The sequence below is a fragment of the Amphiprion ocellaris genome, chromosome 3 (genome assembly GCF_022539595.1).
Source record: "Amphiprion ocellaris isolate individual 3 ecotype Okinawa chromosome 3, ASM2253959v1, whole genome shotgun sequence".
NCBI classification, from domain to species: Eukaryota; Metazoa; Chordata; class Actinopteri; family Pomacentridae; genus Amphiprion; species Amphiprion ocellaris.
This window is the reverse complement of record NC_072768.1, coordinates 13,864,297-13,889,932: the sequence shown is the minus strand read 5'-3', so window position 1 is coordinate 13,889,932 and position 25,636 is coordinate 13,864,297. Positions and strand designations below refer to the sequence as shown.

The following is a 25,636-nucleotide window of genomic DNA, read 5'->3' as shown; positions in this document are numbered from 1 at the left end:
TCACTATTACCTGCTTTGGTGACGGGAAGCCCACAGTGGCAACGATGAGGTGGAGATCTGTGTGGTTGTGTTTTCTGGCTTTGTCTGTCACCAATGTCATCGAGGTCCAAGCCAGACTGGGTGAGACTCCGACTGTTTTGGGTGTTATACATTTTTTTCAGAACTTTAATGGTGTAAATAAATTTGGCTGCTTAAGAGGATGAAAAATCCTGTCTCAATATGAGTTTTTTAGTGACTTCAACTTGTATCTGTGTAAATGTTTTCCAGTCCACAACCATGTCAGCAGCATCTGCAGCACCTGGGGCAGAGAGCACTTCAAGACATTTGATGGTGATGTGTACCAGTTTCCTGGTACATGTGAGTACAACCTGGTCTCCGACTGCCACGAGTCCTACCAGGAGTTCTCTGTGCACGTGAAGAGGACAGAAAACGATGGAAACCCTACAGTCAGTTACGTGGTGGTCACCATCAATGACCTGTCGTTCCACCTCAGCAAGACTTCAATCACAGAAAATGACGTGCCGTAAGTGAAAAAACGACATATAGCCTGTGAAAGTAGCTGATATTTGTGCTTTATAATTAAAAACACATTGGTTTTGTTTCTAGTGTCAACTTGCCATATTACAAGGCAGGAGTGCAAGTGGAAAAAAATGCAGTTTACATCAAGCTCCAGTCCAAAGTTGGCATCACTGTCATGTGGAACGGTGACGATGCAGTCATGGTAAAAACTGTATTATGATGATCATTTAGACTGCTTCATATTGTGTGTTTCCTGAATGTGACACTAGAACACACACACAGATGCAGTCATATTTATGTATTTATTCATGTGGATGATATTTGAATTGATTCCACAGGATTCTTGGGACAAAAACTATATTCAGAAGAAATTATACAATAGTTATCAGTATACACCACCGGAATACTTATTTTACTTTTAGAATACATTCATCGCGTTTTGTGTTTGCTTTTTACATACTTTAAGTGTACATGGTGTATTTAAAATACTTTCTGTGCATTTTAGGTGGAACTTGACCATGAATATGCTAGTCTTACTTGTGGACTTTGTGGAGACTTCAATGGTGTTTCAGTCTACGATGAGTTCATTCATAATGGTATATCTGCAAATTCACTCTGTATTTATTCACGTAATCTGCTACATTTAGCTTTTGGCACTAAGAATGTCAAGTCAAGTCACTTTTATTTGTCTGTAAAGATGTAAAAGAAGTTGACCTAAAGAACTTTCTGTGTTTAAAAAAAAAAAAGGATTAACAATACAAATGTACATGACTGAAAGTGTAAAAAATGTAATCATATGCAGGTCGCAAAATCAGCCCCATTGAGTTTGGCAACAAACACAAAGTCCATCGCTCAAATGACGATTGTGAGGACCCTTATGAAGAGGAGGATGAATCACTGGAGTCTGTTTCTGAGTCATGCAAGGAGTTTGTGAGTTTATTATCCAGCTGGCTAATAGAGATGTAATGATATGTAGTACAGCAGAGTCACCTCTGTAACCTCTGTTACCTGACACTTTTGTCCCTTTCAGCAAACCATCTGTGAGGAGAAGCTGCGTTCAGAGTCCTGGAGCTCCTGCACCAAACTGATCAACCCTGCACCGTACATCCAGGCCTGTGTGCAGGACATGTGCAGCTGCACCAACAGCTCAGAAGACTTCTGTGTCTGCAGCACACTTTCTGAGTTCTCCCGACAGTGTTCTCATGCAGAAGGAGAACCTCCCAGCTGGAGAACGCCTCAGTTCTGTGGTAACGTTTCCTGTTCTCTTTCTGTTGGATTATCATCTTTGTGATTTAGACATTATGGGATGGAGAGAGAATTACAGCATTGAAACTGGCTCAGTTACAATAAAAGGTTGAGTTGTACCATGTATCTTCACAGCTAAACAGTGCCCGTTCAACATGGTTTATGAAGAGAGCGGTTCTCCTTGCATGGACACCTGCACACATCAAGACACAAGTTCACTGTGTGAGGAACACAAAATGGACGGCTGCTTCTGTCCTCCTGGTTAGAGATCTTCACATCTGAGCAACTGTTTACATAAAACACTTATTGTAGTTTCACTCATAATTACCTTCATATGTAACTGTCCACTTCAGGAACTGTGTTTGATGATATTTCCATGAGGGGGTGCATTGCTCAGTCTGAATGTCAGTGCAAGCACAGCAAAGTCTATAACTCTGGGGAGATTTACCAACAGGACCGAGAGAAATGGTAGGTCAAATGTTTTATAATATAGACAGAATGTTTTATTTGAGTGTGGTGTTTTTTCATCTTAAATCATTTGGGTTTTTCAGCACATGCCTTGAGGGCCGATGGGCTTGTGAGATTCTTCAAACTCCTGCTACGTGTGCCGTTGAAGAGGGTTCACATGTAACTACCTTTGATGGGAAAACTTACACCTTCCATGGAGAGTGTTACTACACTCTGGCCAAAGTGGAAAGCAAGGTGAGCGCGTTTTAGCTTTGTACAGTTCAATGGCAGACGATACGCAACCAAGCGATGAAATAAGTACTTTATTTTTCATTTAATTGTACTCACACTATGTATATCTCAGGATGCTACAAGCCCAAAGTTTACCATCCTGGTCCAACTGGTGCCTTGTGCAAACCAAGAGTTTGACACTTGTCTGAAGAATGTTAAAATCCTGCTAAACAACGACAAAAACAATGTAAGTTAAATGCTAAAGTCATTATATTAATTGACACTGTTTATGGAAACACAACACTAATGACTGATTCTGTTTTTATTCAGGTGTTAACATTCACTTCTGATGGCACAGTAAAGCAGAACATGCAGACCATCAGTTTGCCGTACCACACAGGTACGACCGACAAATGGAAACTCTGAATGAAATATACTACTGTCAGCTTTCATTTAGGCTGTGAGAACAGGAGATGAACTCACTGATGTGTTAATTCTCTTTATTCAAAGGAGACATCAGCATATTCCATGCCTCATCCTTTCACATCTTGCTCCAGACCAGTTTCGGGTTACAGATTCAGATCCAGCATGTGCCTCTCATGCAAGTCTATGTCAGCCTGGAACAGAGCTACAGAGCAAAGACTCGTGGTGAGTTTTACATTTGGTGTAACATTAAGGAATATTACATCTCAAATCATCTCTGATTTCCTTAAAACTTGTACTATGCACATTTCAAATGGTTGATGAAATTTTAGACTGAAATTTTTAGACTAATAGATTAATTTTAGACACAGTTTATACTCTCTTGTATTGTTCAAAAATAAAACACCTGCAATACTTGTAATCATCATTTCTTATAGTATTTTCTGTAAAACAGTCTGTGATTCTAGGGACAGCACATGTTGGTCCCACAGGGCAGCAGGTCTATGCTATATCTGGGCCAAGAACACCAGGTTACTTAGCCTAAATGAGATTCCTCCATAATGTGGCTGAGAGATGAGGAAGGACCTGATCAGGATGCTTCCTGGGTGACTTCAACTGAAGGGTTTTCTGACATGTTCAGCTGATATTAGACGTCAGAGTAGACTCAGAACATGCATGAGAGCTAATATGTTTCATCTGAATTGGGAATGCCACAAAATCCCCCATGAGGAGCTGGAAAACACTGGTTTGTGGAGGGACATGTGGAGTAGCTTGCTTAGTGTGTTGTTGAGACTCTGGATAAGCAGCAGAAAATGAATGGATTTTTCATTTATTACAGAAAATGCTGACCACCAGAAAATTTCAATCTTTGGCTGTTACTTCCGTTGTCTTCTCACCCCCCTGAATCCCACCCAATTAACAAAACATAAGTTTGATTTCAGTCAATAATTGGTTATCTATAGAAATGCTTACATGATGATTTCTGTTTTATTCAGATTTCCTTCTGAAATATTTGATTTCTTCAGGTCTATGTGGGAACTACAACATGGTCCTGTCTGATGACATGAAGACTCCTCAAGGGATCATTGAGGGAACTGCAGCAACTTTTAGTAACTCTTGGAAGGCAAACCTCGTGTGCCAAGACAGAGAGGAGCGACTGGATGACCCCTGTTCTCTCAGTGTGGAAAATGGTAGCTAACAGTAGTTGTTTTATGTGTCAGTCAAGTGCACTGATTTCTATGTTGGATGTGATAATATTTTCAATGCAACTGAATAGTCCAGTGCAATTTTAGACACTGAAAACTGGCTTGTTGTTTCCCTTTTTAAAGAGAAGTACGCCAAACATTGGTGCGCTTTGCTGCTCGGCCCAAATAATACCTTCACACAATGCCATTCAGTGGTGGATCCTGAGATATACTACAAGGTACAGAAAAACCTTTCTGTAAGTCTTATATTGAATCTGATGGAAATGTAATTCTCTAAAATGTTTGCTGTTTTCTGCAGCGATGCACTTATGCGAGCTGTAACTGTGAGAAGAGCGAGGCCTGCCTGTGTGCCGTCTTCTCCTCCTACACAAGAGCTTGTGCATCAAAAGGAGTGTTCTTGATAGACTGGAGAGAGAAAGTGTGCGGTAAGACTTCATTTAATGTGTTTTGGTACAGTCAAGTAATAATTTCTGCGGTTTAATTAAAATTTTCCCGTGTATTCATTAGTCATACAGCTATTACATAACCATCTTTACATTTTGCACAAAACAGGTAAATACACAGAGAGCTGCCCAGCATCTCAGACCTTCTCTTACAAGCATCAGAGATGCCAGTTGACTTGCAAATCATTGGGCTCAGTACAGCAGAGCTGCATCTCTGACTTCTTGCCTGTGGATGGCTGCTCCTGCTCTGAGGGTCTCTACCAAAATGAAAACGGTATCTGCGTCCCCATGGAAAAATGTCCCTGTTACCATAATGAAGTGTACATTAAGCCAGGAAAGTCCATCAGCATCAAAGATGAACACTGGTGAGTCAGTTCAAGGTTTCAAATGAATTCTCTAAGGATTCAGAATGAGAGTAATGCATGCAGTATAGAAAGTCTAAAACAAAACTACATTTTTCAGCAGCTTTGGATTTTCTCTTATATATTTGGTGTCTTTTCTAGTGTGTGCACCAACGGAGTGCTTCATTGCCATTCTTGGAGACTCCGCTCATCAGGTCAGTTTATTTAAAAATCTCCTTTTCTCCCCATTTCGCAGACATTTGGTTGATACAATGTATATTAAAGCAGAGGTGGTACTTTTGTTACAGCATGCCCTTCTCCAAAAGTATTCTTCAACTGCTCTGCAACGGTTGCAGAAGAGCTGGGACTGCAGTGTGCTCGAACTTGCTTAAATCTGGATAGCGATGACTGCGTGAGCTGCTTTTGCTGCCTTGTCTCAGCTAACCTCTAAAATAACTGAGTCTAATTCATTTTTTCTAATTTAATGTGTGAACATCATGTTACACAGACCATGTAACCCACAGAAGACAAATACACAGTACTTTCCAGACAGTTTCAGACAGCCATTTACAGCATCAATAATGATTGTGATCCTTCTATCTTCCCAGATTTCCACAGATTGCGAATCTGGCTGTGTGTGTCCCGGTGGCCTCCTTGATGATGGTAAAGGTTCCTGTGTCAATGAAAATGAGTGTCCATGTCAGCATAATGGCCATCTCTATATCCCAGGAGCACAAATTCCTAACCAGTGCAACACCTGGTATGATCATATTTTATCAGCTATAGAATATAAAATGGTAAAATAAATAAATAATAATCGTTTTCATAGTTCTATGCATGTTTTGATAGCAGTATTCAAAATAGTGTTTAATATTTCACCATCTATGATATATCCAGTACCTGCAAAGGTGGAAAGTGGAAATGCACAGAAGAAAAGTGTCCAGGAACTTGCATTATTTATGGAAGTGGTCACTATGAAACATTTGACCAGCAAACATATGGATTTCAAGGACATTGTGCCTATGTTGCTGTCAAGGTAAATATTACATGTTAAACTCATTCAAATACTGTCTGAAATCTGCCTCTCATTCACTCATCCAGTACTCAATCCGTAAACTGAGATTTTGAACACTAATCATCCTCAGTTTGCATCATCTCTGACAGTTTTTGAGAGACACAACTGTAGTTTTCCTGTGTATAAAATGTAGTGCACTAAAGTGTGTGGTTGTAAGAAGAAAGTAGGCATTTGTCAGAGAGAAGCACAGCTACCTTTAACCAAAGTTCTTAGTTTTATCGAGACCTGGAAGACTGAGAATCTACAGACATATGTTGATGATACATTTAGACATTTAGTGTTGTGTTCTATATTGTAAACAGTAATCATTTCAGACACAGTCAATGCTTGTGAAAAACACACCTTCTGTCAGACTTCACCTAAGAAGTTCTTAACATCACGGGTAAAATAGTCAATACATGATACTCGAAAAAAATTTACTTGAAGGGGAGTAATTGTCATAATAAGGAATATGAATCACAAGTACAGATAAGTGTACAACAGGCACGTGCAGGGGGGGGGGCAGAGGGGGCTCAAGCACCTGCCCTTTTGCCCCTTGATGCCCAAAATGCTCTTTTGTCAAAGTTCTTTTTTTTATTTTATTTTATTTAGTTTTTTTTATTTGTAAGTGTGTGTGTGTGTGTGTATAAAAGTATCTGAGGCCCAAAATAATAAATAAATAAATAAAATTAATAATAATTCAGAGCTACCCTCGGTCGGTCACATGATCTACGTAGACGTCTCTCACCGCCCTCACGTGCCCAGACGCCCGGTAGCTAAGCGTTAGCGCCGCTAGTCTAGAAACCGGTGACCCGAGGGAGGACTGCAGCAACTGATGGTCCAGTGAGGACGTTTTGCAGCGGTATTCGTTTTTGCACGGTGTTTTCTAGATGACTGACGAAGTGAAGTGAGCATCCTGTGTGTGCATCTGACTCTAACACACCTGTCATCAGTTATAGCCGCTATTAACCACACAGCGTGCTGAGAGGATAAAGTCTGCCAGGCTTCTTTTTGTTTCTGTATGTTTCTGTTGTCATGGGCAAAGTGCATCAGAGAGATGTATTATTTTACTGTCAGTGAGTTGCAGTGTGTTTCCTGTGTTTCTAGAGGCAATGAGGCATAGGTTGTTATTTCACTAAAACTATTTACATACATATTCACATAATTTTGGACTATTGCAGTATAAATACAATAACAATAATATACTTTTTACTTTTTTTAATAACATTTGTATATATAGACAAATTAAATATAATATGCATAAATATAAAATATATAACTTTTGTACCTTTGCTGTCTTGCGCAAAGTGGATAGTCAAACTGAATAAAATCACAAATACATTTAAATACATGATTTCTGTATCGTTTAGTTTTGTTTTTTGTTTTTTTTTTACTTTATTATTAGCACTACAAATAATAAAGGGCAGATTATGAATCAGCGCCATGGAGCAAATCCGTGGCTATACAGTATATGTCTTGAAAAGGTATGAAATTTAAAAACAGTGGTAGCTGCATCAGGGTTTGAACCACTGACCTTCCAATCAGCAGTCCAGAGACTTAACCATTGCACCACTGTTTCCATGTCACATTCTAAATCAATACGGGTTGCTACAATTCAACCAGTTCTATTGTAAGGTATGTTTCTGCTCGGTGTTTCAAATTCGTGCTCCATGTGCCCCCTTTTAACTTTGAGCACATGTCCATCCAAAGGTCTCTGCACGGCCCTGGTGTACGATTTTTCTTTCCTGCAGGAATGAATGACACATTTATCTTAATTTAAGCTCTAGGTTTTGTCTGAAAATATTGTAGTAAAGGTGATGCTGAAGCTTAATTTGATTGTTGGTTTCTGCTCTTGAGAAAACACACAAAATGTTTATTGAATCTCTTTCCTTTAAGAACAACTGTGGCAACAAACAAGTGCAGGATAAATTTGGAGTTATTACAGAAAATGTACCATGTGGAACTACAGGCACCACATGCTCCAAAACTGTCAGAATTCACCTGGGGGTAAGATCTTACCTGAACACCTGTTAAGTTTTTTTTTTTTTGTTTACGTAATTATAGCAGTTAACTGGTTTCTAACATTGCAGTGCAAGCTATATAAATCTTAAATCTTTGCATTCCAGCGAAAGGAAATCAAACTCTCAAAGGGTAAATATGAAGAGTCGGATCTGGGCAATGGCACTGAGATTCAGTACAGAATAAGAAAGGTCGGCTTGTACCTGGTCGTAGAGTCTGCCATTGGTTTGGCAGTGATGTGGGATCGCAAAACAACTGTTCGCATCCTACTGGAACCACAGCACAGCGTGAGTCAGTAATTGTTTTGATGATGATGACTGAAACCTCTTACATTAAGAGTTTTGAAATATTTTTGTCTCATCTGACCAATAGCTGTTTTTGCTGATCATTTTCTTATACCCCATATAAAGATCTGGGACAACAAAATTCTTGAGGCACTTATTGCAATATTCATAAAATAGAAAGTAAATGTAATATTCAGTTTGTTAGTGTAATATAAGTGTCAAATCCTGAGTGACTCTTTGGTGTGGTTGTACAGGGAGAGGTTTGTGGCCTGTGTGGAAATTTTGATGGTGATGGACAGAATGACTTCACCACCTCCGGTCAGCTGGTAGTGAGCAATCCATTAGAATTTGCCAACAGCTGGAAAGTGTCCAGCAACTGCCCAGATGTGGAAGTGAATGTTAATCCTTGTGAAGCAACACCAAATCGACATCACTGGGCAAAAATGAAGTGCAGCATTATAACTGGACAAACGTTCAAAGACTGCCACAATAAGGTAATGAGTTGTTTGTACTGTAATTGAAAATATGAAACACATTTTTGAGAATCTATCATCAACCGCTTAATGATGGAACAGGTGGATCCCCGTCCATTTCATGACAACTGTGTGAAAGACTCGTGTGCCTGTGACTCTGGAGGGGACTGTGAGTGTTTCTGCACAGCTGTTGCAGCTTACGCTCAAGCTTGTAATGAGGCCGGTGTTTGTGTTGCATGGAGAACTCCAGACATCTGTCGTAAGTAAACTATTTTGCTATTTTAGTTTTTCTACCTCTTGTTTGAGGGCCGATGAGCTCAAACAAGACATTGGTTTTGGATCCCGAAATTCTCATGACCCCAGCATTTAAAGATACACGTCTGCTATATATATATATAAATATAAAAAAAAAAAAAAAAATATATATATATATATATATATATATATAGATAGATAGATAGATAGATAGATAGATAGATAGATAGATAGATAGATAGATATACAGTCACTTTATAATTACTCAGTCCCCTCTACTGTATGCACATTTTGTCATGTAAATTTACAGTAAAAGTAAAAATCAGTCTATATTCAATAACCTATAATCACTGAAAGACTGAACTGAAAACATGCTGTTAGAAAGTTTTAGAAATATTTATTCAAAACATATTGAAATCAATCACTTACAAAAGTATTCAGAACCTTAGGTTAGTACCTTGGAGAGGACCATTTGTCATCCATTACAGCTTTGAATTCTTGAGGTATTCTCTACAAGATTGCCATATTCAGGTATCTGATGTTCTGTGGGTTTGGAGTCTGGACTTTGGTTAGGCCACTGAAGGAGAGTCGGAAATTTGTGTGAAGCCTTTCAAGTCTTGCCTTGGCTGTATACCTCGGATCCTTGTTAAGCTGATAGCTGAGCCATTGTCCCAGTCTCAGGTCACGGCAGTCTGGGGAGGGGTTTTCTTCAAGAGCTTCTCTGTGTTTTCTATGTTAATTTTCTGAGAAGTGACCTCATAGCACGATGCTGCCATCACCATGCTTTAGTGTAGGGATAGTATGAGCAGATGATAAGCATTGCTCTTCAACAGATTTATGCTCAGAGAATTCAATATTTGATGCCTGAGATCAGAGAATCATTTCTCTCATGCACTCAGAGTTTTTGAAATGCTGTTTGGAAAGTCCAGGTGGGCTGCTATGTGCCTTTTAAACAAAGTTGGTTGTCATTATAGCAGTATTCAATTCAATTCAAACACTTTATTTATCCCTGAGGGGCAATTAAAAGGCACAAAGAACAGCATCAACAATGAACAGGACAAGAACAGACAGAACATCAGATTAAATTATCTTCCATCTTCTGAGATAATTTCTTAAGTTCTGAAATGTTACAGTGACAGCTGGATTGCTGGCCAAGGACCTGCTTTCTCAGTTACCCAGTTTGACTGCACGGCTGATTCTAGAAGTCCTGGTGGTTTCAAATTTCTTCCATTTCGCAGTTATTGAGGCCACCGTGCAAATGATTTTTTAGTCTTGTCCTGATCTGTGCCTCAGCACAGTTTTACAGTGTAGGTCTACAGAGAATTCTGGTACTGCTTCATTCTTGTGCTGACCTGTATAACAGTAAGATCTTCTATACAAGTGTGTGTCTTTCTAAACTCCACTGAGGTTGTCACGGGTGTTTTCCAGTCAAATTCTAGTCACATGTAGATGATTAAAGCAACATTGTGCACATGACCACGATGTGGAGTGCCATGGCAGAGTTTCTGAATAGTTTTATAAACGAGAGATTTCAGAATTAGATTTTTAATAAATTTTCTAAATATTAATTTTGTCATTAGAGATTATTGAGTAAAGAGTGATGGGCAACTCATTTAAAAATAAACCTACAATTTTAAAAAATGAGGAAAAAAACAACAGGGCCTTGTTGCTTTGCAAAGTGGCTGCATTTAAGTATAGTTTACTATTCTGTGTTTCACACACAACATCCAATATTCTAAATGGTAAATTTGTGTTACATATAATTTTTATATGTATGTTATAGAGACTGTGTGCATCAGTGTATGTTTGTGCATATAACGCCATGTGTTTTATATATACTCAATTTAAGTGCAAAAAAATCAAACACATGCTGAAGATATATCATTATTATGATCTTTTAGCTGTATTCACTTCATTTTCTTGTATCATTATATTGTTTACCGTGGAGTAAGTTTTACATTCCCAAATATAGCTATGCTAAAATGTTCAGTCCTTGGGTCTAAAAAAAGATTTACTGTGAGAAGGTGGGGTTCTAGAAAAGAAATTATAAAGGGAAAATTACCTATTTGAATCAGTATTTCCCAAAAACATAACATAGCTTGGATCTATTCTTTGTAGCTGTCTTTTGTGATTACTACAACAGCCCAGATGACTGCAAGTGGCACTACAACCCTTGCCACACTCCTTGCTACAAGACGTGTTTGAATCCACAAGGAATTTGTAGCAATCCAATACCCAACCTAGAAGGTAAAAGGTTACCTAGGACCTGTTGTCGCACATTACATCAGATAATTTTGCCAGTGAAAAAATGTAGTATGATGTTTTCTGATGTGACATTTACAGGCTGTTACCCTGTATGCCCAGAAGATAAACCTATATTTGATGAGAAGAACCAGACATGTGTGGACATATGTCCCTATTGCATTTACAACGGGACTGTATATGAAGAAAATGAAGTTATTTACAATGTGACTGACAATTTGGGAATGTGTTACTATGCAATCTGCATTAATGCAACAGTGATACATGGAAATCAATCATGCAATATTACAACCCCTACTACAACTGTAGGACCAACTGCAACAACTACAATTCCAACCACCCAACCTCCGACTACAACTCCACTTCCAACTACAACCACAACAATTACAACCAAACCCCCTACTACAACTGCAGGGCCAACGACAACCCCAATAACCCAACCTCCTACGACAACTGCAGGCCCACCCACAACCACAACAGCAACAACCCCAAAAACCCAACCTCCTACGACAACTGCAGCCCCAACCACAACTAATCCTTGTATCACGTGTGAGTGGTCAGACTGGTATAACGTGCATGATCCAAGTACAGATCACAGTGACTGGGAAACATATGAGAATATCACAAATAGTGGTCTACAAATATGTGACAAACGCTGGTTTATTGATTGTCGAGCTGTTCATTTCCCGGACATGGACTTCAATGACTATAAAAATCAAACTGGCCAAATTGTTAGTTGTGATGTGGATTATGGATTGATATGTAAAGTAGAGGACCAGTCAAGACCTCCACGAAAGTGCTTTGACTACAAGATCAGAGTATGTTGTGAGGTAAATACATGTGTATCGACAACCCCAACTCCAGGCTTAACCACAACCACGACAATCACAACCCCAACATCCCAACCTCCGACTACAACTGAAGGCCCAACCACAACAGTTACAGCCCAGTCTCCTACTCCAACGGCAGGACTAACTACAACAACTACAACCCCAACAACCCAACCTCCTACGACAACTGCAGGACCTACCACAACCACAACAGTAACAACCCCAACAACCCAACCTCCGACGACAACTGCAGGTCCAACCACAGCCATAATAGTTACAACCCCAACTACCGAGCCTCCGACTACAACTGCAAGTCCAATGACAACCACAACACTTAGAACTCCAACTACACAACACCCTACTACAACTCCAGGAGCAACAACAACATCTACAACGCCAACAACCCAACCTCCTACTACAACTGTAGGTTCTACCACAACCACAACAGTTACAACCCAACCTCCTACTACAACTGCAGGTCCAACGACAACACTACGAACCCAACCTCCTACTACATCAGCAGCCCCGACCACAACTAATCCTTGTATCACGTGTGAGTGGTCAGACTGGTATAATGTGCATGATCCAAGTACGGATCACAGTGACTGGGAAACATATGAGAACATCACAAACAGTGGTCTACAAATATGTGACAAACGCTGGTTTATTGATTGTCGAGCTGTTCATTTCCCGGACTTGGACTTCAATGACTATAAAAATCAAACTGGCCAAATTGTTAGTTGTGATGTGGATTATGGATTGATATGTAAAGTAGAGGACCAGTCAAGACCTCCACGAAAGTGCTTTGACTACAAGATCAGAGTATGTTGTGAGGTAAATACATGTGTATCGACAACCCCAACTCCAGGCTTAACCACAACCACGACAATCACAACCCCAACATCCCAACCTCCGACTACAACTGAAGGCCCAACCACAACAGTTACAGCCCAGTCTCCTACTCCAACGGCAGGACTAACTACAACAACTACAACCCCAACAACCCAACCTCCTACGACAACTGCAGGACCTACCACAACCACAATAGTAACAACCCCAACAACCCAACCTCCGACGACAACTGCAGGTCCAACCACAGCCATAATAGTTACAACCCCAACTACCGAGCCTCCGACTACAACTGCAAGTCCAATGACAACCACAACACTTAGAACTCCAACTACACAACACCCTACTACAACTCCAGGAGCAACAACAACATCTACAACGCCAACAACCCAACCTCCTACTACAACTGTAGGTTCTACCACAACCACAACAGTTACAACCCAACCTCCTACTACAACTGCAGGTCCAACGACAACACTACGAACCCAACCTCCTACTACATCAGCAGCCCCGACCACAACTAATCCTTGTATCACGTGTGAGTGGTCAGACTGGTATAATGTGCATGATCCAAGTACGGATCACAGTGACTGGGAAACATATGAGAACATCACAAACAGTGGTCTACAAATATGTGACAAACGCTGGTTTATTGATTGTCGAGCTGTTCATTTCCCGGACATGGACTTCAATGACTATAAAAATCAAACTGGCCAAGTCGTCAGTTGTGATGTGGATTATGGATTGATATGTAAAGTAGAGGACCAGTCAAGACCTCCACGAAAGTGCTTTGACTACAAGATCAGAGTATGTTGTGAAGTAAATATATGTGTATCGACAACCCCAACAGCCCAACCTCCTACGACAACCATGGGACCAACTACAACGACTACAACCCCAACAACCCAATCTCCTACTACTGCAGGACCAACAACAACCACAATAACGACAACACCCATCACTGTAGCTACTGTCAAAACTGGAGGCCCAATCACAAAATCACCTACACCAACCGCAAAACCAGTTGTAGCTGAATCCACAACAGTTACAACCACAATACAGCAACCTCCTACTACAACCACTGGCCCAACGACAACAACCCAACCTCCTACTACAACAGGCACAACCACAAGAGTTACAACTCCAACAACTCAACCTCCTACTACAACTACAAGTCCAACTACAACCACAGCCGTTACAACTCCAACAACCCAACCTCCTACTACAACTACAAGTCCAACTACAACCACAACCGTTACAACTCCAACAACCCAACCTCCTACTACAACTACAAGTCCACCTACAACCACAACCGTTACAACTCCAACAACCCAACCTCCTACTACAACTACAAGTCCAACTACAGCCACAACATCTACAACTCCAACAACCCAACCTCCTACTACAACTACAAGTCCAACTACAACCACAACCGTTACAACTCCAACAACCCAACCTCCTACTACAACTACAAGTCCAACCACAACTACAACAGTGACAGCTCCAACAACTCAACCTCCTACTACAACTACAAGTCCAACCACAACCACAACAGTTACAACCCCAACAACCCAACCTCCTACTACAACTACAAGTCCAACCACAACCACAAGAGTTACAACTCCAACAACCCAACCTCCTACTACAACTACAAGTCCAACTACAACCACAACCATTACAACTCCAACAACCCAACCTTCCACTACAACTGCAAGTCCAACCACAACAGTTACAACTCCAACAACCCAACCTCCTACTACAACTACAAGTCCAACTACAACCACAACCGTTACAACTCCAACAACCCAACCTCCTACTACAACTACAAGTCCAACTACAGCCACAACATCTACAACTCCAACAACCCAACCTCCTACTACAACTGCAAGTCCAACTACAACAGTTACAACTCCAACAACCCAACCTCCTACTACAACTACAAGTCCAACTACAACCACAACCGTTACAACTCCAACAACCCAACCTCCTACTACAACTACAAGTCCAACTACAGCCACAGCATCTACAACTCCAACAACCCAACCTCCTACTACAACTGCAAGTCCAACTACAACCACAACCGTTACAACTCCAACAACCCAACCTCCTACTACAACTACAAGTCCAACCACAACCACAACAGTGACAACTCCAACAACTCAACCTCCTACTACAACGGCAAGTCCAACTACAACCACAACCGTTACAACTCCGACAACCCAACCTCCTACTACAACTACAAGTCCAACCACAACCACAGCATCTACAACTCCAACAACCCAACCTCCTACTACAACTACAAGTCCAACTACAACCACATCTACAACTCCAACAACCCAACCTCCTACTACAACTACAAATCCAACCACAACCACAACCATTACAACTCCAACAACCCAACCTCCCACTACAACTACAAGTCCAACCACAACCACAGCATCTACAACTCCAACAACCCAACCTCCTACTACAATTACAAGTCCAACCACAACATCTACAACTCCAACAACTCAACCTCCTACTACAACTACAAGTCCAACTACAACCACAACCGTTACAACTCCAACAACCCAACCTCCTACTACAACTACAAGTCCAACTACAACCACAACCGTTACAACTCCAACAACCCAACCTCCTACTACAACTACAAGTCCAACTACAACCACAACCGTTACAACTCCAACAACCCAACCTCCTACTACAACTACAAGTCCAACCACAACCACAACAGTGACAACTCCAACAACTCAACCTCCTACTACAACGACAGGTCCAACTACAACCACAACCGTTACAACTCTGACAACCCAACCTCCTACTACAACTACAAGTCCAACCACAACCACAGCATCTACAACTCCAACAACCCAACCTTCTACTGCAACTACAAGTCCAAAAACAACATCTACAACTCCAACAACCCAACCTCCTACTACAACTACAAGTCCAACTACAACCACATCTACAACTCCAACAACCCAACCTCCTACTACAACTACAAATCCAACCACAACCACAACCATTACAACTCCAACAACCCAACCTCCTACTACAACTACAAGTCCAACTACAACCACAACCGTTACAACTCCAACAACCCAACCTCCTACTACAACTACAAGTCCAACTACAACCACAACCATTACAACTCCAACAACCCAACCTCCTACTACAACTACAAGTCCAACCACAACCACAATAGTTACAACTCCAACAACTCAATCTCCTACTACAACGACAGGTCCAACTACAACCACAACCATTACAACTCCAACAACCCAACCTCCTACTACAACTACAAGTCCAACCACAACCACAATATCTACAACTCCAACAACCCAACCTCCTACTACATCTACAAGTCCAACCACAACATCTACAACTCCAACAACCCAACCTCCTACTACAACTACAAGTCCAACCACAACCATTACAACTCCAACAACCCAACCTCCTACTACAACTACAAGTCCAACCACAACCACAACAGTGACAACTCCAACAACTCAACCTCCTACTACAACGGCAAGTCCAACTACAACCACAACCGTTACAACTCCGACAACCCAACCTCCTACTACAACTACAAGTCCAACCACAACCACAGCATCTACAACTCCAACAACCCAACCTCCTACTACAACTACAAGTCCAACTACAACCACATCTACAACTCCAACAACCCAACCTCCTACTACAACTACAAATCCAACCACAACCACAACCATTACAACTCCAACAACCCAACCTCCCACTACAACTACAAGTCCAACCACAACCACAGCATCTACAACTCCAACAACCCAACCTCCTACTACAATTACAAGTCCAACCACAACATCTACAACTCCAACAACTCAACCTCCTACTACAACTACAAGTCCAACTACAACCACAACCGTTACAACTCCAACAACCCAACCTCCTACTACAACTACAAGTCCAACTACAACCACAACCGTTACAACTCCAACAACCCAACCTCCTACTACAACTACAAGTCCAACTACAACCACAACCGTTACAACTCCAACAACCCAACCTCCTACTACAACTACAAGTCCAACCACAACCACAACAGTGACAACTCCAACAACTCAACCTCCTACTACAACGACAGGTCCAACTACAACCACAACCGTTACAACTCTGACAACCCAACCTCCTACTACAACTACAAGTCCAACCACAACCACAGCATCTACAACTCCAACAACCCAACCTTCTACTGCAACTACAAGTCCAAAAACAACATCTACAACTCCAACAACCCAACCTCCTACTACAACTACAAGTCCAACTACAACCACATCTACAACTCCAACAACCCAACCTCCTACTACAACTACAAATCCAACCACAACCACAACCATTACAACTCCAACAACCCAACCTTCTACTGCAACTACAAGTCCAAAAACAACATCTACAACTCCAACAACCCAACCTCCTACTACAACTACAAGTCCAACTACAACCACAACCATTACAACTCCAACAACCCAACCTCCTACTACAACTACAAGTCCAACCACAACCACAATAGTTACAACTCCAACAACTCAATCTCCTACTACAACGACAGGTCCAACTACAACCACAACCATTACAACTCCAACAACCCAACCTCCTACTACAACTACAAGTCCAACCACAACCACAATATCTACAACTCCAACAACCCAACCTCCTACTACATCTACAAGTCCAACCACAACATCTACAACTCCAACAACCCAACCTCCTACTACAACTACAAGTCCAACCACAACCATTACAACTCCAACAACCCAACCTCCTACTACAACTACAAGTCCAACCACAACATCTACAACTCCAACAACTCAACCTCCTACTACAACTACAAGTCCAACTACACCCACAACCGTTACAACTCCAACAACCCAACCCCCTACTACAACTACAAGTCCAACCACAACCACAACATCTACAACTCCAACAACTGAACCTCCTACTACAACGACAAGTCCAATTACAACCACAACCATTACAACTCCAACAACCCAACCTCCTACTACAACTACAAGTCCAACCACAACATCTACAACTCCAACAACTCAACCTCCTACTACAACTACAAGTCCAACTACAACCACAACATCTACAACTCCAACAGCCCAACCTCCTACTACAACTACAAGTCCAACCACAACCACAACAGTTACAACTCCAACAACCCAACCTCCTACTACAACTACAAGTCCAACCACAACCACAACCATTACAACTCCAACAACCCAACCTCCTACTACAACTACAAGTCCAACCACAACCACATCTACAACTCCAACAACTCAACCTCCTACTACAACGACAAGTCCAACTACAACCACAACCGTTACACCTCCAACAACCCAACCTCCTACTACAACTACAAGTCCAACCACAACATCTACAACTCCAACAACTCAACCTCCTACTACAACTACAAGTCCAACTACAACCACAACCGTTACAACTCCAACAACCCCACCTCCTACTACAACTACAAGTCCAACCACAACATCTACAACTCCAACAACTCAACCTCCTACTACAACTACAAGTCCAACTACAACCACAACCGTTACAACTCCAACAACGCAACCTCCTACTACAACTACAAGTCCAACTACAACCACAACATCTACAACTCCAACAACTCAACCTCCTACTACAACTACAAGTCCAACTACAACCACAACCATTACAACTCCAACAACCCAACCCCCTACTACAACTACAAGTCCAACCACAACCACAACAGTTACAACTCCAACAACCCAACCTCCTACTCCAACTGCAGGTACAACCACAACATCTACAACTCCAACAACCCAACCTCCTACGACAACTACAAGTCCAGCTACAACCACAACCGTTACAACTCCAACGACCCAAACTCCTACTACAACTACAGGACCAGCTACACCAACTACAACTCCACCCACCCAACCTACTGCAACTGCAGGCTCAACCACAACAGCTACAACCCCACCAACCCAACCTCCTTCGACAACTAGTCCAACTATGACTACAAAATGCTTCTGTATTTTTAATGGCGAGATTTATTACCCAGGTAAACCTAAAATTTTTAAAATCAGCTATTTCATTCATGATGCTGACAATTATCATGTCTTTATTTTTTCAAAAACTGTTTTTCACTGTTTAATTTTCTCTTTGTCTTTCTTCCTCAAATTAAGGGCAGGTAATAATTGATAATAAACATATTGGGTCAGGCATATGTCTCTCAATGATATGTTCTGACATCTGTGAAATCCACAACAAGACTGAAGAGTGTTGGACCACAACCACACCTACATCTACACTCACACCGACAGAAATACCACCTACGTGTCCTGAATGGAATGTCACAGTAAGACTGTTAATGTTTCTAGTACACTAATGTCTACACTATTTCATGTTGCACTTGGGAATTAATGCCTGGTGATTATAATGCGTTCAGTTACTAGCTTTCTTGCATTTGCTGTACCAAATACCATTCTCATGATTTTTTTTCCTCTATTCTTCTTTATTGTTTTCTTGAAGCAAAATGAGACCTTCTTCCTGTGCAACTGCACCATGGCCAAGTGTATTGAGAACAACACAATTGAAATAGTTCCATATGAATGTCCGCCCATTAAGAATATAACTTGTACTAATGGAAAGAAACCAGTTCTTGTGTACGATGAATACTACTGCTGCCAACATTATGTTTGTGACTGTGAGTTATTCTGTAGATGTGTGACATTTTTATTCACTTGTATATATCTCTTTTAAATTCATTTTAGATGTTTAACTCTTTTTTTTTTGCTTCTTTACAGGTGTATGTGAAGGCTGGGGAGATCCTCATTACATAACTTTTGATGGATTCTACTACAGTTATCAAGGGAACTGTACTTATGTTTTAATGGAAGAGATTTTACCAAGACACTACCTGAAAATTTATATTGATAATGTCTTTTGCGATCCCACTGAAGATGTTTCTTGTCCACGATCACTAATAATATCATATGGATCAGAAGTTGTCACACTCATTAATCATAACCTTCTTGGAGCACCAGAGTTGGAGGTAAAACTCAATGTCTATAATCTCTGAAATTTTATTGGATGTTCTGAAATACTGACCAGATTATGTTTAAGGTTCCTACCATCAGTGTAGATGACATTTCAATTATTTTTATAGTGTATTATGTTTTTTATATACTTTTGAAGGCATATTTTAATTTTTTTTCCCCCATAGGCATTGAAAAATGGAAAAACACTTAAACTACCCTATTCACAGTATGGTATCAAAGTTGTGAATACTGGCATTAACCTGGTTTTGGAGATCCCTCGCCTGCAAGTGGTCATTACATTTGGAATAACTGGTTTTAGTGTTACACTGCCGTTTCAGTACTTTGGCAGCAACACACAGGGTCATTGTGGTAAGAAACTTTTTGTAGCATCCGCATTGGTAAATTAATAGTTTGAGGATAGACTGCAATATTATCTGTGACTGCTGTCAGGAACATGCACCAACAACCAGGCTGATGACTGCATGTTGCCTGGAGGCCAGCTGGTGGAAAGTTGCGCAGTGATGGCGGACTACTGGCCAGCAAAGGACATTTACCAACCCAACTGCTTGGTGCCACCTGTACTACCCACCAGTGTACCTGAACCACCAACCTTAGAACCATGCAACGCAGACTCCATATGCGACCTGCTTTACAACAGGTAGACATGCAATCTACTGTAACAGTTCACCTTTACCTCCACAAAATCGACATATTGCAGTGTGAACACAACAGTGTTATGTATGCATTTGTTTGTCTTTTTCTTTCACAGTCCCTTTGCAGAGTGCCACCCCTTTGTCTCACCAGACAATTTCTACAGAGGTTGTGTTTTTGATAGTTGTCATGTTTCCAACCCAGCAGTAGAGTGCACAAGTTTGCAGACTTATGCTGCTGCTTGTGCGCAGGCCGGAGTTTGCCTCCACTGGAGGAACCACACCACGATATGTGGTAAGCAACCCCTCATTGTTTTATTGTTTAATGTTGGGATCGTTCAAATTAGGAATAAAAAATTTGTTTCTGGCATTTAAATAGACTAAGTTGTTGTTTAGAATATAGAGCTGGTTGGCAGTATGCATTTTAAAAGGAACCAGCTGAGTTCTTTTCTTCACCAACAGCCAGTGACTGCCCATCAAACAAAGTGTACAAACCTTGTGGTCCTGCCGAGCAACCAACCTGTGAAGACAAGTGAGATTTTACAAAATTGAATGCATTCATTTTGCAAGTTAGCGTTTCCTAAGACTATGATCCTAACAGAAAGCTACAATAAATGTCTGTTTATCGTGGCAGCTAGGCTAGGTGACAAATACAGTGTATCTAGTTAACTGTGTTTTACAGATGTAGTAGAAATTAGTTAACTCTTCTGTCTTTATTGCTTCATTTCACAGTCCCTATGAACCTACTATGAACTACACCACTGAGGGCTGCTTTTGTCCTGATGGAATGAAACTCTTTAACAAAGAGTCTGGAATATGTGTTGAAAAATGTGGTAAGTGTAGCGTATACTCTCTAGTGCTACCACTGAACTGATTGTATCGTATCATTCATGAAATCCAGCCAAACTGTTCATCTTCCAACAGGATGTCTTGATCCTGAGGGTATTCCTCGTGAGGTGAGTCAAGTCTTCTTTTCTTGTCCAGTTAAAATAGTCAACTGTATCTTTTACATGCAAGAGACAGTGAAGTACTTTTGGTGGTTTATTCCCTAAGTTCAATGAGAGGTTTGAGTACAAATGCCAGGACTGCATCTGTGAGGAGACCACTAAGACGGTGACTTGCAAGCCTAAGGTGTGCCCAGCACTTCCCATTGCAAACTGCACTGGTGAAGGGTTTGTTCTGGTCAACCAAACTAATCCATCAGACCCCTGCTGTTCTGCATATGTTTGCCGTAAGAAATGAAGCATCAGTGCACACATGTTTTAATATTTTCTGGTAAGTACTTGCCGATGACTTTTGGATGTGGCTCTAAACAATACCTGTCTATTTTTTTGTTTTTTTTATCAAATCCACAGAATGTCAAATCAACACTTGCCCAGTCAGCAACAAGAACTGTCCTGTTGGATATAAGCCAGTTATCAGTGTTCCAGAAGGAAAATGCTGTCCACAACAAACATGTGGTGAGCTAATGAATTCAAATTGAATTTATATAAAACCTAACAACCACAGCAACCATTCTTTCACATATTTTATCTTTTCATTGCTTGTGTTTTACGTGTTCTCATAGATCCGAAAAGAGTTTGTGTCCACAAAGATGTCGAATACCACGTAAATATGAAATGGATGATTTGTTACATGATTTATTATTACATCAGCTTTTATATAAAAGGATCTCTGCTGCACATAGTTCTCTATGACTAAAAGCACAGGTATGAACACATTTCCTCTTTTTTTGCTAGCCCGGGTCTTCAGTTCCTGCCAACGCATGTCAGGATTGTACCTGTAGCAATGAGGTCGACCCAAAATCTGGTCTATTCAAAATAACTTGTGAGTTTCAGCAATGTAAAGAAACTTGTGACATGGTAAGAAAAATTACCGCACTTACACTCACAAACAGCAATAACTGCAACTTGTGTTTCTCAGAGTGAGTTCAGTATGAGGATGAACATGTAAAACTGGCCCTTCTAACTTAAATCCCCCTCTCTCTTTCAGGGATATGAATATGTGGAAACTATTTCTGATGAGTGTTGTGGGAGGTGTGTACAGACACACTGTATCCTCAGTGTTAACGGTACTAAGCAGCTCTTAGCGGTAAGTGGGATCACCTTTGTTGGTATCCAAATGTTGATGCTTTCTAGCCCAAAGCACGTCGGCATTTTAATTTCTTTGTTTAATCCTACTTGTGTCTGTGCGTCCACCTCACTGCTCTCCAGCAAAGAGAAACCTGGTCACCAGCTGAGAATAAGTGTGAGCATTACACCTGTGTTAAAAGCGGTGAGACTTTAGCAACGATCAGTTCTCACATTGTCTGCCCACCATTCCAACAGAGCAACTGCCAACCTGTAAGTCTCGTTTTCAGAAGATGAATCAGGATTATTGTGTCTGTGTGAACAGAAGATAAAACTAATTCTGCTGATGTTTTTTTCTCTTTAGAACACAATTCAGACTGCAGCAAATGGCTGCTGTAAAGTTTGTAAGTATGAGATTTTTATTTCTTTTGGGTAGAAGATGTTGAAATAAAAACAACTAACTACATTGTTTTTTGGAAAGGTGTGGAGAAGGAAAAGGGCTGCAAGTTAGCATCTATGAAAACCCGCGTTTCACACAAGGGCTGTCAGTCTGAACAGGAAGTCGATATGCCGTATTGTGAAGGATCTTGCAACACTTTCACCATGTAAGAATATGATTACCAATATTTTACAAAAACATTTTGATATAGTTTATGTAGATTTTGAGTTATCTAATAGATCCTGCCTCTGCTTTCTTCAGGTACTCTCAAGCAGCAGCAGCTATGCAGCATACATGTTCCTGCTGTAAGGAGACTCGATCCAGCAATCGCACCGTTGACTTGTTCTGTCTGAATGGAGATACGATTCCCTACACATACATGCATGTGGAGGACTGTGGCTGTGGACACACGGACTGCACCAGAGCTGCAGCACCGCCTGCTCGCAGGAAGAGAAGCTTCACACTGCTGTGATAAAGCACCTGCTGTCACTTTAACTTCAATATTTGTCAGATACAAATATTCCTTTCCATATTTTTCTAACAATCACTACACCTCTTACAAAGCAATTGCCATTGTAAAGAGACTATTTATCAATTGATCAAATAAAAAGATGCAACTCAGTTTATGTCTCATCTCCTCTACTATCTTAATTGTTTCAGGACAAATTTTATTGAAAATCGCATTTTTTGTTTGTTGTTACATTCACACAAACCCAAAAGATAAATGTTTTATGATCATAAAAGGAAAGCACTTCTAATTAGTCTCAAATAAAACATCGTTGATACAGTGAACATCATCAAAAATCATCAAAAAGTGTAGCATGTAAGGAGGAGAAAGAGGTGGGGGGAGATGCAGCAGCAAACAGTTTTGGTATGAGCCGTCAGCAGTAATAGTGAGAGAAAATACTCTGGTGATCATGCTGTGCATCTGCTTGTATGTGGCTGGACTCTATTAGGTCCACAGCTGTGAATGAGCTTCACTGGAACAGTTCATGTCTACAAGTTGGTGACTGACCAGGAAAACAGCCCACAAATGAGCAGCATAAAGTCAGAAACCAAAGAAGTGTTAAGTTTCACTGAACTGTGAATCCTGCAACACCACACCTCTGAATGACAATAACACCCAGACAACTCCTGCCTTACTGGATCACAGTGATACATTCTTAACTATTATCTCAGCTGAACGTGTTTCAACATTCAATTTCTCCATTTTTATTTTCCCTTTAATGGCATTTTTTTGACAGTATGTCAGAAAAGTTGTCCTATTCCACACTCCAGATCTTCACTATAAGATGTTTATTCTGAGTGAAATATTCAAACTCAACATTTTATTTTTGGGGCTGTAAAATCAAATCAAATCTAAATGTGTTTTTATATGTGCATATAAAAAAAACATTTCTCCTTAATTCTGACTTTTATTTTTCATTTTTGTAGACAAAAATTTCAAGTAAAGTTCTGTGGGTTTTTGAAGAATATTTAGTTTTAAAGGGTTAATGGTGAAAAGCTCTCTAATTCTGTTTATGTAATACTTATTTGTATCATTCCTACTTATCTGGACTATTATGCGTGCTGTTGTGATGCTAAATCCCCAGCAAAGATTAGCTTTACCTTTTCACATCCCTTATCTTACTACCACTAATAGCAATAACCTGGGACATGTACAACAAAGTTTAACATACCGGAGATATATTTTTGTTTTCTGACTTCACTAAACCAAACAAACACAGTACTCTGGCTTCCTGGTTCACACCTGATTCTAAATTATCTATAGGTATTGTTAGGGTTTATTATTTTTCAAAGGCACTGCTAGCTTAACACTGAAATTGATATCACATATAAATGGCATAACACTGATATTAATACTATTTATCATTCATTTCTATTTATGATTATTATTTGCATGAGTTGTGCTGACCTGAACAGAAGGAGAGACAGGATTTAAGCATCAGTCCCAGGCTCTGAAGGACTGAATACATGAGAGTCATACACAGGTCAAGCTGGAGAGTTACAGCTACACAGACCGAAACCTACTAAAACACAGTGTTTCTGCTTTTTCTCACTGTATACTCCTATTTCCTTCTAAGGTAACAACTTATCCCACTGAACCTGCTTTTCCAACGTGATTTAATACTGATAATCACAACAATCCTCCCTATGAGATATCAGCAGTAAGTGCATCACATCACAGCTAACAAAGGAGAAGAACTGTCAGGTAGAGAGCGGGAAGCATTAGCAAGGAGGGTTCATTTCACAGAGTACTATTGCTGCAGATTCAATGAATCGTTTGCAAGAGATATGGACATATCTGTGCACCAACCAAGGGAGAACTGAGTCTGAACCACGGTTACTTTCCACCTTGTAGCCATTCACATTTAACTGTTTGAATTATATCTTCGTGCTCTATAGCCAATCACGTTGCACCATACTGAATAAGATGTGTTCATATTAGGGCTGCTACTAATGACGAATCGATGAATCGCCTGAGCACGATACGTCATCAAAAGCAGAAGTGAGCGCGCAATGCAACGGAAATCACC

At 40.5% G+C, this 25,636-nt stretch overlaps 1 protein-coding gene across 1 annotated transcript; it reads left to right on the top strand.

The window, feature by feature from the left end:
• Window positions 1–23,720, top strand: LOC111584087 (mucin-2-like). Its single transcript, XM_023293342.3, has 44 exons — window positions 1–120; window positions 268–523; window positions 607–721; window positions 1,025–1,115; window positions 1,322–1,449; window positions 1,550–1,766; window positions 1,900–2,025; window positions 2,118–2,232; window positions 2,316–2,466; window positions 2,576–2,689; window positions 2,773–2,842; window positions 2,953–3,090; window positions 3,891–4,055; window positions 4,194–4,288; window positions 4,369–4,495; window positions 4,623–4,878; window positions 5,017–5,069; window positions 5,163–5,266; window positions 5,463–5,614; window positions 5,752–5,890; window positions 7,805–7,915; window positions 8,035–8,214; window positions 8,466–8,705; window positions 8,787–8,943; window positions 11,058–11,186; window positions 11,283–18,962; window positions 19,087–19,259; window positions 19,433–19,607; window positions 19,708–19,955; window positions 20,127–20,310; window positions 20,392–20,599; window positions 20,711–20,886; window positions 21,054–21,123; window positions 21,324–21,424; window positions 21,516–21,547; window positions 21,645–21,822; window positions 21,947–22,051; window positions 22,159–22,199; window positions 22,331–22,453; window positions 22,584–22,682; window positions 22,805–22,933; window positions 23,025–23,064; window positions 23,142–23,265; window positions 23,361–23,720. Exons 1-44 carry the CDS (start codon window positions 45–47, stop codon window positions 23,569–23,571), a joined length of 13,602 nt encoding a protein of 4,533 aa, XP_023149110.3. The 5' UTR covers window positions 1–44; the 3' UTR covers window positions 23,572–23,720.
• Window positions 23,721–25,636: the final 1,916 nt, after the last annotated feature.

What these genes read in the sequence shown, in the direction of transcription:
- LOC111584087 (XM_023293342.3), top strand. Translation starts at nt 45, where the DNA reads ATGAGGTGGAGATCTGTGTGGTTGTGTTTTCTGGCTTTGTCTGTCACC. An exon ending in CGAGGTCCAAGCCAGACTGG is followed by an intron (nt 121 to 267) that starts GTGAGACTCCGA and finishes AATGTTTTCCAG; the next exon opens with TCCACAACCATGTCAGCAGC. An exon ending in CTGAGTCATGCAAGGAGTTT is followed by an intron (nt 1,450 to 1,549) that starts GTGAGTTTATTA and finishes TGTCCCTTTCAG; the next exon opens with CAAACCATCTGTGAGGAGAA.